The 12,652-nt window shown below is 40.3% G+C and overlaps 1 protein-coding gene across 2 annotated transcripts in view; it reads left to right on the top strand.

Moving 5' to 3' along the window:
• The window catches only part of LOC114091280 (serotransferrin), a 29,825-nt gene extending 21,607 nt beyond the window's left edge, over positions 1–8,218 (top strand). The window contains exons 14-17 of one of the 2 annotated variants that reach the window (XM_027933698.2): positions 1,555–1,619; positions 4,845–5,026; positions 6,394–6,583; positions 8,021–8,218. In XM_027933698.2, the coding sequence (XP_027789499.1) occupies positions 1,555–1,619; positions 4,845–5,026; positions 6,394–6,583; positions 8,021–8,055 (472 nt within the window). In that variant the 3' untranslated portion in view covers positions 8,056–8,218. Of the gene's footprint in view, positions 1–1,554; positions 1,620–4,844; positions 5,030–6,393; positions 6,584–8,020 lie in introns of both variants that reach the window. The other variant, XM_027933697.2, reaches the window with a different exon arrangement.
• The last annotated feature ends 4,434 nt before the right edge of the window (positions 8,219–12,652 follow it).

Genomic DNA, 12,652 nt, shown 5'->3' with positions numbered 1-12,652 from the left:
TTTTAGATGTTGATGGACCTTTATTTTATTCATTTATTTATATGCAGTGCTGAGAATCAAACCCAGTGCCCACCTGTGCTAAGCAATCACTCTACTACTGAGCCACAACTCCAGCCCCAGAATGCCTATCATTTTTAAAGAGACACCTGTGTACCTTACTACATTACTACTTTTTAGCTATGCTTTCTGCTTCAGGCCTCCTGTCATCTTGGTAGTTCACAAATCCATGAACTGCACATAATGGTGGTATTATACTTGAATTTCCCAGTAGTGGAGGGAAAAACAAAGGTCATCCCTATTTTCCAGTTACAGCTACTATGTGAGTTAACAGCAAGTTCTATTCACACTCCAATTATTCACATTTCTAATTGTACAAAATGGAGTGCATTGTTTTTATGGGGACTTAAGAGTTTAGGGGGACTTAAAGTATAGTACCCCTTTGATGATTACCTTATCTTTTTCTGATGGTAACATGTTTGAGAATTGTAGGTCAGGAGAAATGGCTCAAACTTTGCTTACATAATGTGCCTTGAAGGTTTCTTTGTTCTAGAAATAGCTTATAAAACATTAAGTTATGACATAAAACATATCAAACTGACAGATTCTGAACACAAAAGAAAATGAAATGCAATTAATACAGGGCACAGCAGATGCCCCATTTTTTCAGCTAGTTATCCCCCAAACTCTTAAACAGCTGCAGGAAGAATCAGGTTATTTCCCTGAGGAAATAGGGTCAAGGAAGCTGGAGAGCAGCACTAGGCCTATCATATAGGAATCTGATCCATCTGCATCTTTTGAGTAGGGCCTTGTGCAGATGATGGAGCACACATTAGTTTGTTGTGTGCTGTGCATTTTCAGAGAATTGCAGTAAAAAGCAATAACATATCCACACTCATGCAGAGTTAATTTTGTTAGTATGGTTTTGGGGACTTAGAAGCTTCTTGGGGACAAGAAGCTTAGAAGTTCAGACTTGTGGTTCACAACCTCCAATACCTTGCCCAGGGCTATGTGGATTGAGATTTAGTCGAATTGAGTGCCTTCATACCAGGTTTTGCCTCATTCTCTGTACTTTTCAAATAAATGAAAACAAAATGTCCAAAAAATGTCCAAATTGCTCCCTGAATATTAATTTTTTGGAAGGGATGAAGGGTATCCTAAATTGAAATTTCTAATGGTTTCAGTTTCTCACAAATGTAGTATCAGCATTTACATCTTCCAAAATTTGAAGGAATGGAGTTTTTTTGTCCACATTTCATATACTGGGGAGACATTACCTCCCTGAAAAACCAGTTCTCTCTTCCTTGTGTGGAAATTAGGAAAAGGATGCAATCTGTTGAAGAAGCTGTAATAGAAACTCATGCTTAGTTGGTGGACCCAAGGTTATATCATTGTACAGCAATTTAGAGCCTTTGGTTTTTCATTCCTTATGTTGCTTAGCGACAGAGAGGAAGTTACCATTGCTGGTATCAGCTGGCTATCCTGGATCTATAATGTGAGTGACATGAATCTGTCTGACCACCTCTCTTCTCTCTCCCCTTGTCTGGACCTCTGCAGGTGTCTGGTTGAGAAGGGAGATGTGGCCTTTGTGAAACACCAGACTGTTTTGCAAAATACTGGTGGTAAGTGCACATACTTTTGTGTCCCCATAAAATCTGGATCACTAGAAAAAAATTGATATGCAGGGATGACTTTGGAGAAGTATCACAGACACTGACAGGTTGCAAAGCTTTAATGCTCAACCTGGGTCTTCAGTGAAGAGAGAAGCATTCATCTGGATAGCACAATAATAAAGCCCATAGTGTTCCCAATGGCCCTAAATCCTCCCTGTCCACAGCTTCAGGCCTGGCTCTCCTTTCCCCTAAATACCTTAGTGCCTATTTTCCAAGAACAAAGCATTCTCTTAGATATCTGTAGTACAGTTATCAGGATCAGGAAATTTTACATTATGTGGATTTCATCCCATATAGTACATATTCAGGACTTGTCAATCATTCCAATAATGCCCATGATAGCTATATTTTTTATATTTTTCTGCTCCATGCACTGAGAAGGCCTAGAGATAATTACATACCAGTAGCAATGAGCATCAAGATATTGGCTTCTAAATTCTATTCTCTGCAAAAAGGAACCAGAACTCCTTGGAAAAATAGCTAAATCTGGTTGGGGCCAGCAAACTATATGGCGACCCACTCACACTGAAGGACTCAAAAAATGACAGATGCATATCTCTCTCTCAAAAAAAAAAAAAAGGTTGATGGCATGAATCAAAACTTCAGGAGACAATTGGAAAGACCTCCCACCACCAAATCTGGGAATTTTGAACATTCTAACAAATAATAATAGCAGAAGAGGATAGTAACCCACAGAATGAAGTAGGAATCCATGAAATGAAACTGCTCAGACAAAGGAAGGAAAGCTCTTCCTCATCATAGAATCTAATTAACAAATGTAGAAGGAATAGGAAAGACAGAAAAGCCCAGTATCTCTATTTCACAAGGTTTCATTTTCAGGCAGAGTACCCCAGCCTTGTAGGCTCAACTTGCATAAGTCCAAATTCCTTGTCCTTCTCTCAGAGTTCCCTTCTCTTCTCATAGTCTCTATCCCTATAGAGAATCTTGTTATACTTCCTGCCAATCACAACCAGATTGAGACTGTCAGTCAGTCTTATATTATCTCTCAAAAAATGTGCTGTTATATGTTATGGTATAGAAGAAGCAAGACACAAAACCACATGGGCTCTTGATTTTATGTATATATGTGTGTATATGTTGTAATCATGTGTAGTAAAAAGACTAGATGAAATGTAATCATTTTGAAGGAATATGCTATGGAATTATAAATGTTTCAAAATTTTCTTCCAGACACCATATAGCATTCTACAAATTCTTACAGACATGCATTACTTTGATCTTTCTAGAAATAAAACAAGTCTTCACAGACTCATGCTGAGCACCTCACTCACTGCCCTTTAGAGCTTGGCCATCTCATCTGTTTGGCCACACTGCCCAAGATTCTGTTCCAGAATCACCAGGCACACACTTGTTCCTGAGTCTTCCCTGTGTTATCCTTTCCTTCCACATAGAAGGATCCTTTCTCCACCTCTCATCCTATGCATTATACACAATACACCTAAAACTTTGCCTCCTCCGACTAGCTTCCCTAATCGATCTGCTTTTGAAGCCCTGGTTCTGAATTTGCACAGCATTTAGAGTGTGCTCCACAAAATTTATTGTCTGGATTATTTGCCTTTGGTATGTGTGTTATTTTCTTAGCTCCAAAGACCGTTCCTTGCAAAGGGCTGAGACTATATAGTATTACTCAATAAATACTTGAATTTCCAAATAGAACAGAACAGATTTGGATGGAAAGCTGATGGATTCTATTTGAAAGATGTGAATTTTGACCAATAGGCAAGAAAGGGAAGGAGAAGTGTTAGCAAGTGCTCAAAGGTGTTTGTGTATCTTAGGGTTGTGGTGAGGAGGGCATTTGGTTCATTCAACTAACATAAAAATGCACAAATCCTTTGAACTAGCTATTCTATTTCCAAAGTACAATCAAACAATATTACTCATTTTAACCCAACTGTAGTGGCAAAAAAATAAATCATAAACACCCTAAATGTCCATTAATAAAGGAATAGTTTTCAAAATTACTGTCCCTTCCTCTCTACATTGCTGTAAACCCAGCAGATGCAGGGGTGCATGCCTGTAATCCCAGCAACTCCGGAGGCTGAGGCAGGAAGCTAATGCATTCAAAGCCATCTTCACCAACATAGCGAGACCCTGACTCTAAATAAAATATAAAAAGGGCTGGGGATGTGGCTTAGTGGTTAAGTACCCCTAGGTTCAATCCCCAGTATAAAAAAAGAAAACAACTACTATGCTACGTCCATACTAAGGACTAGGATATGGTAGTTAAAAAGAATGAAATTGATTAACATATGCTAACACAGATGAAGCTACCAGCTGTCAGTGGCTTATATTTGACAAGATCTAATGCAATGAAAAATTATAAATATGTAACATCTTATAGACACAGTAGAGGTAAAGACATAACAAGTATTGGATTGAAACAAAGTGATATAAAGGATTAGAGCTACAGTATATATATTCCAAAACATATGAGCATGATCTCTTGCATTACTTGCTCAGTGAAACAAAGAAAATTAAATGAAAATGAATGAAATTTAAAAAGGTTGCAATCCCATATTATGGAAGAGAAATAAAAGTTGGTAAAACACATTTGAGAAGTACCTCAGGAGAAGAAGCTGAAACCTTGAGAATGGTGTGTGTGTGTGTGTGTGTGTGTGTGTGTGTTTCAAAGAGAGTACAGGAAAGATTGAGGCAAGAGGCTGAGATAAGCCAGGACCTGCACCACATACGCATGTGTGAATTAGAACAAGTTACAGGGGAGTCAGATGGAAAATGCTGGTGCAGATTGCAGAAGTGTCCCCTGGGGAAGAGTTTCTGTTTGGAGATGCCATTTATAGCACAGATCTTGATAAACCTGGCTCAGAACATCATGTTCTTCCTATGCTAGAGCAAGAAATATTGAAGGCTTTGGAATTTAATAAAAATGAGGACTTTTTTTTTGGAACCACATCTTTCTCACCTGGCTGGGGAGGGAAGATCAGAAGAGGGTAGTCATAAATAGGTCCTGGTGTGAGCCGAGTATCACCTTGTAGACCAAGTTGAGTGTCCCTTCCTCTCCACATTGCTGTAAACCCAGCATGTGCATTTCTGCTGGCCAGAGGGTCCAGATCCTCCCCACCCCAGTGGTCAGTAACATCCTCCCAGTGACCAAGGCCATCAGCTCAGGCTGATCCACTTTCTTTCTCTATCCAGGAAAGAACCCTGATGAGTGGGCTAAGAATCTGAAGGAGGAAGACTTTGAGTTGCTGTGCCCTGATGGTACCAGGAAGCCTGTGTCTGAAGCTAAGAACTGCCACCTGGCCCGAGCCCCGAATCATGCTGTAGTCTCACGGAAAGATAAGGCAGCATGTGTTCGCGAGGTGTTACGTAGCCAGGTGGTATGAACCAGCCAGAGTCTCCTGCCCTTAATTCCTACATAGTTACAGATTGTTTGTGGGAGTTCATAGCTAAGTACAACCCTGGCTCAAGCCTTTTCTTTCTGAAAACTAGAATTGAGAGGCCATGGATTATGGACCAGAATCTCAGTTTGGTAGTTTCCTAGCTGTGCCATCTTAGTTATATGGTTTATCCTCTCTATGCCTCAGTTTCTTCATTGTAAAACAGGAATAGCAATACTTATGCCTGCTTCTCAGTTAATATGAGGATTAACGGTTAGATCCAAAGGGTTTAGGAAAATGTGTGATCCATGGGAAGTGCTCCAAACATGCTAGCTAAGCAGTTATACAACTGGACCTCTCAGGACTGGCATTTCTGTCTCTCGATCACTGGAAATAAGTCCCTGTCTGATCCTTGTGTCCTCAGGACCACGAATATGCCTTCCTGCTCCTCTTAGCCTTGCTTAGGGTACCCTTCTTTTCCCCACATCTGTCCTTTATAAAAGTGAAGAAGATTGATCCTGTTTCCTAGCAAGACTCTTCAAGTCTTGAAGAATAGATTTCTATTGCTCTTGTTTAGGCAGACTGGGCATGATGCTCGATAGTGTGAAGAGCACAGGACCTCTATGCTTAGCAAGCCTTCCCTATGGGGAGGAAAACCATGTCAGGGCCATTCTCAGAGAAGAGAGGGGCTGCTTGAGTGTTCTAATCCTGAAGACCCCTCTATAAGTAAACATCACCTTCCTCTTAGGTGATGAGTCTCCAGTACTTTTTTCAAGAAAATTAAGATAGCATATCTTGAAAAGTCCTAATGTTCAGAAGTGCATGAAAACAATACTGAGTATGTAATGACCATCCCCTAGGTGCTATATGGAATTCTAAACTTTTTATAGTCATCATTTTACTTATAGCTGGAGAAGTTAAATGCCTGGCCCCAGATAAGACTAGAAATGCAATCAAACATGAACTTTCAACAGTGACCTCTACTACTCCTCTAGGAGGGGTCATATTGAACAACTTCTTGGGCATTGAAGAACATGTTATTGTCCTCTCATTTCCTATAAGCAGCCCCCAAGGGACTTGGGCAATGAAGCAGGGGAAGAGACCAGAGAAGGCAAGAGTGGGTGGGTGGAAGGAGGGACATCTCAGAAGAAGCTAGACAAGGCCCCTTACAGAGGACTTGCATAAAATCCTGGAATTGGGACTTCAAGTGGATAAATGGTGGATGAGGGAGGTGGAAATTCCCGAGGCATATCTGTAGCTTCCCTTTGTTGCTAGGACTGATTCAGAGCTTTGAACCTCCTCTGATGCATGTTCCCAGCTGCTCAGGGCCACAGGTCCTCACGTTATTTTCTGTCTTTTGACAGACTGAGTTTGGAAGTCATGTATCGGACTGCTCGAACAAGTTCTGTTTGTTTTCATCGGAAACCAAGGACCTTCTGTTCAGGGATGACACAAAATGTTTGGTCAGACTTCCAGATGATACCACATATGAAAAGTACTTAGGGGCTGAGTATGTCACAGCTGTTGGAAACCTGAGAAAATGCTCCACCTCACGTGAGTAGGAGGAACAGCATGAGAAAGTTGCAAATAAAGCACAGTTGTGGGTCCTGGGGTGGTGGATGCAAACGAGAAGTGGAGTCTGGCCCTCAGGATGTGTCCCATGGGAAAAATGAAACAGTAAGAGAACAATCTAACCTAAGCCCAGAACGTATGATAGGTCAGCCCGTATGAGCAGGTAGTAAGGGGGACAGAGGCCCAGGATACTAAGATAGTGAACTTATTGGACATCTTCTAAGAAAATGAGGAGGTTAATGGGTATGAGCACGTGTCATTGCTCTTCAGTAAACTTTTTATTAGAGTTGACTTGTTCAGTATGGTAGCCAGTATCAAGATGTGGCTATTTAAATTTCAATGAATTAATAATGAATTAAATTAGGCTCCCCCTTTTCTTTTTGACGGTAGTGAGGATTGAACTCAAGGCCTCGTGCATTCTAGGCAAGTAGTCTACCACTGAGCTACATCCCAAGCCCCAAACTGAATTAAATTAAAAAATTATTTCCTTAGTCTTACCCAACCACATTTTAATTGCTTGGTAGCCACAAGTGACTCCCTATTGGTCAGCAAAGAGAACATCATTGCAGAAAGTACTTTCAGACAGTAAGGCTCTAGAGATAAGTTCTGGTAATACAAAGTTGCCAAACATACCACTCATCTGGAACAGGTTATAGGAACTGTGATAGAATAAAACACACCTCTGCAGTGTAACTATCTGTGAAATAACCCAATCACTTGGAAGCATTTGGAAGATGGGGAGAATAAGATGTGGTATAGGGTAGTTATTCTTCAACTATAGAAAGTGAATAAGTGAATCTTGGTCCTGATGAAAAATGTGTATTTCCAGGCCCTAAAAAAACACTGATTCAGCAAGTCTGTGCTATTTCAGGATGACTACGCTTTAAAAATTGGCCCATATAATTCTAATGTAAGCAACGTGGTCATCCAGGGCCATGGTTACAAAAATCAGGTTAACATTTACTTAACCTGTATCCTCTAAAGGGAGGTTGTCTGGCTCTGTATTCTGCCTCCATCCCTAGCCCAAGCACAGAAATTGGCAGATGCTTCTTACTATGTAAGTTCCTCACCTGCTTAAAGAGGTCAGGCAGAGAGCAGACTTCCAGGGTGACCCACCCACATGAACTCAGGTGTGTAAGCCCTGCCCATAAGAAACAAGGTAGGGGGATACTATACAGCAGGGAAACCATGTTAAAGCTTTTGTAGCTTTGGTGTGGTGCCTTCCCTGAGGGAGGCATAGGTGCTGTGCAGGCAAGTGGGGAAGGGCACTTGGGAAATGGTCCAGTATGTCACAAGAAGAGCAGGGCAACCAGTCTGAGTACCTGCCTCTGTGCTACGCTTAACTGTCTATTCACTCAATGGTTCATAAAGAAATATAAGTACATTCTGAATTTCCTATCCCTCTGCTCTGCTCTACAGGACTCCTGGAAGCCTGCACTTTCCACAAATATTAAAATCCAAGAGGTGGGGCTGCTCCTCGGATGGAGACGGGAGCTCAGGTGACCCGTGGTCTTCCCCTGATCTCGCTAGCTTGAGGGGCTTGTGTCAACTGTGTTTGTCTTCACAGCTCTGTTGTCACATGCATAGGTCACAAAATAAAGACTATTGTTGATTTTATATTTCAACAACTTCATTTTTTTTACAAATATTTCCACCAGAAGGATTTCTTTATCTATCTATGTGTGCAGCTGAACCCCTTCTTCTGAGCTTAAGACCCATCTAGATTTTCCCTGCAGTTCTGTGTGGTGCCATAACCATACCTCTTGGGTCCACCGCATGAAGGAACATTTTCTAAAAGGGTCTAGGGTCTGTGTGTTCATTATAATAGAATCAAATGCATGTGCTCCTATGTATGTGCACATATGTGTTACCAGGGAAGGGGCAGGAAGGACAGGGAGTGAGTTACAAAGATCAAGTGTTCAGTGAGTATAGAAATGAGTATAGAGGACTTATTTTTTTAGGCACCAGGGATTGAACTCAGGGGCACTCAACCATTGAGCCACATCCCCAGCCCTTTTTTGTATTTTATTTAGAGACAGTGTCTCACTGAGTTGCTTAGTGCCTTGCTGTTGCTGAGGCTGGCTTTGAACTTGAGATCCTCCTGCCTCCGTCTTCCGAGCTGCTGGGATTATAGGCATGTGCCATATGCCTGGATTTATTTTTATATTTTGAATGCATCCTATCTGACATAGCCAAGGTTCTGATTCTAACCTGATTCTGAAACATCTTTGGCTAAAAATCATCCCTTGGACAGTTTCTGCCATCTCCTTCCCTTCTCACCCAGCTTCCTCTAAGAGGGAGGCTCATTTTTCCTTGTGTCATTTATTATTATTGAATGAACACACAGAAACCAGTCTTTGGCTCCACCCACTTACCTGAAGCTACTCTGGTGAAAGTCAGCACCACCTTCCCACTGTTAAACCAACTCAGTCATTTCATTCTTGAACCTGTTTCCTGCACATGATACAGTTGACCAGACCTTCCTCCTTGGGACTCTTTCCCTTAGCTTCTTGGACATGACCTCTCTCCTCTGCTTTGATTCCTACCTCTCTGTTCATTTGTGGTCTTACTGTAGACTCATCCTATCTACCTTGGAATTGGGGGGGGGGAGGGGGCGGGAATCTTCCTGGAGTTCTTCTCTAGATCCAGTGCTCCTCTCACTTTCCAAGCTCTCCTTCAAGCAATGCTAATGACTCTTGGGCACCCATATTGGTCATTGTAACCCCAGCCTCCAGTGTCCCCCGACACACTGATTCCACCTATTACCATTGGATCTATATTGTAGAGTCCTACAGTGAGCAGAAACCCAACAAATCAAAATCTGGGCTAGAGGTGTAACCCAGTGATAGAGGGCTTGCCCAACATGTGTGAAACCCTAGGTTTGATTCCCAGCATTACAAATAAAACAAAACAAAAACAAAAAACAAGAGAATCATCCTGTCCTTCTTCCTTCTGTTGCTTCCCTAAACTAACTATTGTTAGTATATTGGCTGAAGACACTGTCATTTACTCAGTCATTCATGCTGCAGACAGAGGTATCAAGTCTCATTCACCATTTTCCTCCATTCCACATCCAAAGTCTATGTTGATTCTGAACCTCTAAATAACTCTCCACTTGCCCCTTTTACCAACTCCTACCACAGCCTCACTTTCCATTCAGATGCAGAACTGCAGATAAGGGGTTTCTGCACAAAATCTTTCACACTTCTCTTAATCCCAGGAATAAGGACTCTGGATGTGCTTTGCAGTCTAGACCTGGTGTGAACCTTTTTATACCAGCCTTGATTCACTCTGAACCTATCAATCCTCAGCCTATTGAAAAGTCACCTAAAGTCCACCGTCACCCCAGATCCTATAATGTCAACTTGTCCTTTGTTGGGATGTGGTCTGTCTCGTTGTAACAGGTCAATACACCTAATTTTGATAGACTAACAGAACTCTTAGGCATTTGGGCTAGTACAACAACTTTTAGTGTCAGGAGTCGCTCTGGAAATACACACCCTTAAGTCCTGAGCAAGAGATACTGAACAATTATTGTGTCCCATAATAACCTGGGCTTTATGCTCAGATAATGAGGAGGCTCCAGGAGTAGGTGTCACCCAATGGAGTTGAGTTACACTCACCTGTTCCTTTGTAATCCTACCCCTTTGCCCTTTTTGGGATAGAATGTTCTATGGAACCTCCCCTTGTGTGTCCCCTGTATAAGAATAAAGAATTCCAGTGGTTCTCTCTTTTTTTCCATGGACCCCTAAGGTCGGAGAGCCATCCTGGATTATTGAAAAGGTACTTCTTTGTGTTTGTGTGCTTTCTTTGCCATTTTCTTAAGTTATTGGAGTAGACAGATTTGTGAACCCGGCATAGGTCGCCAGCTAGAATAGATGGCAATAATTCGGCACCCTTCCACCATCCTTAATTACTAAAACAGGATAGGCAGATGTTACTGGGCAGTGGTCTTTTATACATATAACCAAAAGCTAACATGTGCCTATGGTAAAGAAACATTGATTACCACCAACCTTAGATCACAGTGTTTTAGAGCTACTGGCCAATCCAATTACATAAGAAAACTAAATAAGATATAATATTTAAAGAAACATCAAAATTTCTAGTGAGAACTATATACTAGAAAATCAATAAAACAAATAATAATGTATTAAAAATAAATTTTAAAAGTAAAATAAAATTCAGTAAAACGGAAAGAAAAATTGAGATACAAAATAAATTTCTCTTACATAAATAAGAGTGAGTTAGAATAATAATGTTTTGTAAGAACAAGTAAAATGCATCACTAAACTCATGAAAACTACATTTAAAAGTGATTTAAACCATACTCAGTAAAAAATAATACAAAAAAGACATAGTGCCTTGGATAGGAAGACTCAGTATTGTAAAGATGCCAATTCTCCCTTAATCAATATACAAGCAATTTTTTAACTCAAGAAAATTATAGTACTGCTCAATTAAAAAATAAACATGAGACAGTTAAGAATAAGTCTGAGAAAAGAGTAATGATAGTGGACCAGTTACCTCTTCCATCTATTAAAATGTATGATAAGCTCCTGGACATTTGCATTAGGGATCATTTTTTGGATATCAAACCAAAACCTCAGGGCACAAAAGCAAAAAATAAACAGGGCTAGGGATATAGCTCAGTTGGTAGAGGGCTTGCCTAGCATGCATAAGGCCCCAGGTTCAATACCCAGCACCACAAAAAACAAAACAAACAAACAACAGAAAAAGCAAAAAATAAATAAATGGGACTATATCAAACAGAAATACTTCTGCACAGCATAGAAAACAATCAACATAATGAAGTGACAGCGCGTAGACTGGGAAAATATATTTGCAAATCATGTATCTGATAGTTAATATCCAAAATGTATAAGTCATACAACTCAATAGTAGAAAAACAAATAGTCTGAATAAAAAAAATGGTCAAAAGAACCTAATAGACATTTCTCCAAAGAAGAAAAATTGCCAACAGGTATATGAAAATGTGCTCAGCATCATTAATGATCAGGGAATGCTAACAAAACCACTATGAGATACCACTTCATGCCCATCTAGAAGGCTATTATCAAAAAGTCAAAAGATAACAAGTGCCAGTTAGGGCATGAAGAATGGGAACTCTTGTACACTTTTGGTTGAAATGAAGATTGGCACAGTCATTATAAAAATGATAGGAAGAAAGAAAAAGAATTCAAAAGAGAACTACCATACGACCTAGCAATCCCTCTTTGGGTAATACCCACTCATGGATTTTTCTAAAGAAGAACCAATGGTTATTATAAAGGAGCAAAGTGTGTATGCATGGAGTTCTCTCCTCATTATTAGTATTGCAGGGAGTAGCTAAGAGGATGCATTTTTGATCGGGCAGGAAGTGAAAGAAAGATGTTAAGATCTTTGGATGGTTAACAATATGATTTAGGCAAAACCTTGAAAAACTGACCATGGCGGGAAATACAATTTTGAGCATTAGTTTGACCTTGTTGGCAATTGATGCTGAATCATCAATTACAAAATTCATAAAAGTTGGTTAGAATAGCCATTTTAGCAAGAGTGACAGAGGTAAAGCTAGGAAGGTATGTTTGTGTTGGAAAGTAGATATGGAGCAGGAGTTAGGACCATAAGAAAGAATTAGAATGTGGCAAGATCTGATATTTGTAATTGATGATGGTAATTTATAATCAAGTGATTTATTTACTTTCTTAACCCTCACATTTTAAACATCCTTTCTTGATCCAGAGTCCCCATTGTCTGTTTTTATTGAGTGAATCCTACTTTGTTTGAACATGCAGTATGTAGGAGTCCAACCACTTGGGATCCATAGATCTACAGTTAACTATGTCACCCTCAACTGCAACTTCTTATTGCAATGAGACTAAACTCTAAGTTCCTGAGCACCGCTGAATGCCTTCCTAGACTTACCTAGCATTGATTTTCCTGGCTGCTTCCCTTAGTGCAGTCATTTGAGTCTCATGCCTAGGTGTACAGTGTAGGGGACTAAATTACTGTGTTTCCTGCACATGCCGTCGGCTCCTACTTCTTTTC

This window comes from Marmota flaviventris, chromosome 8 (assembly GCF_047511675.1).
Source record: "Marmota flaviventris isolate mMarFla1 chromosome 8, mMarFla1.hap1, whole genome shotgun sequence".
NCBI classification, from domain to species: Eukaryota; Metazoa; Chordata; class Mammalia; order Rodentia; family Sciuridae; genus Marmota; species Marmota flaviventris.
Note: the sequence above shows the minus strand (reverse complement) of the source record. Positions and strands in the feature narration are given on the sequence as shown.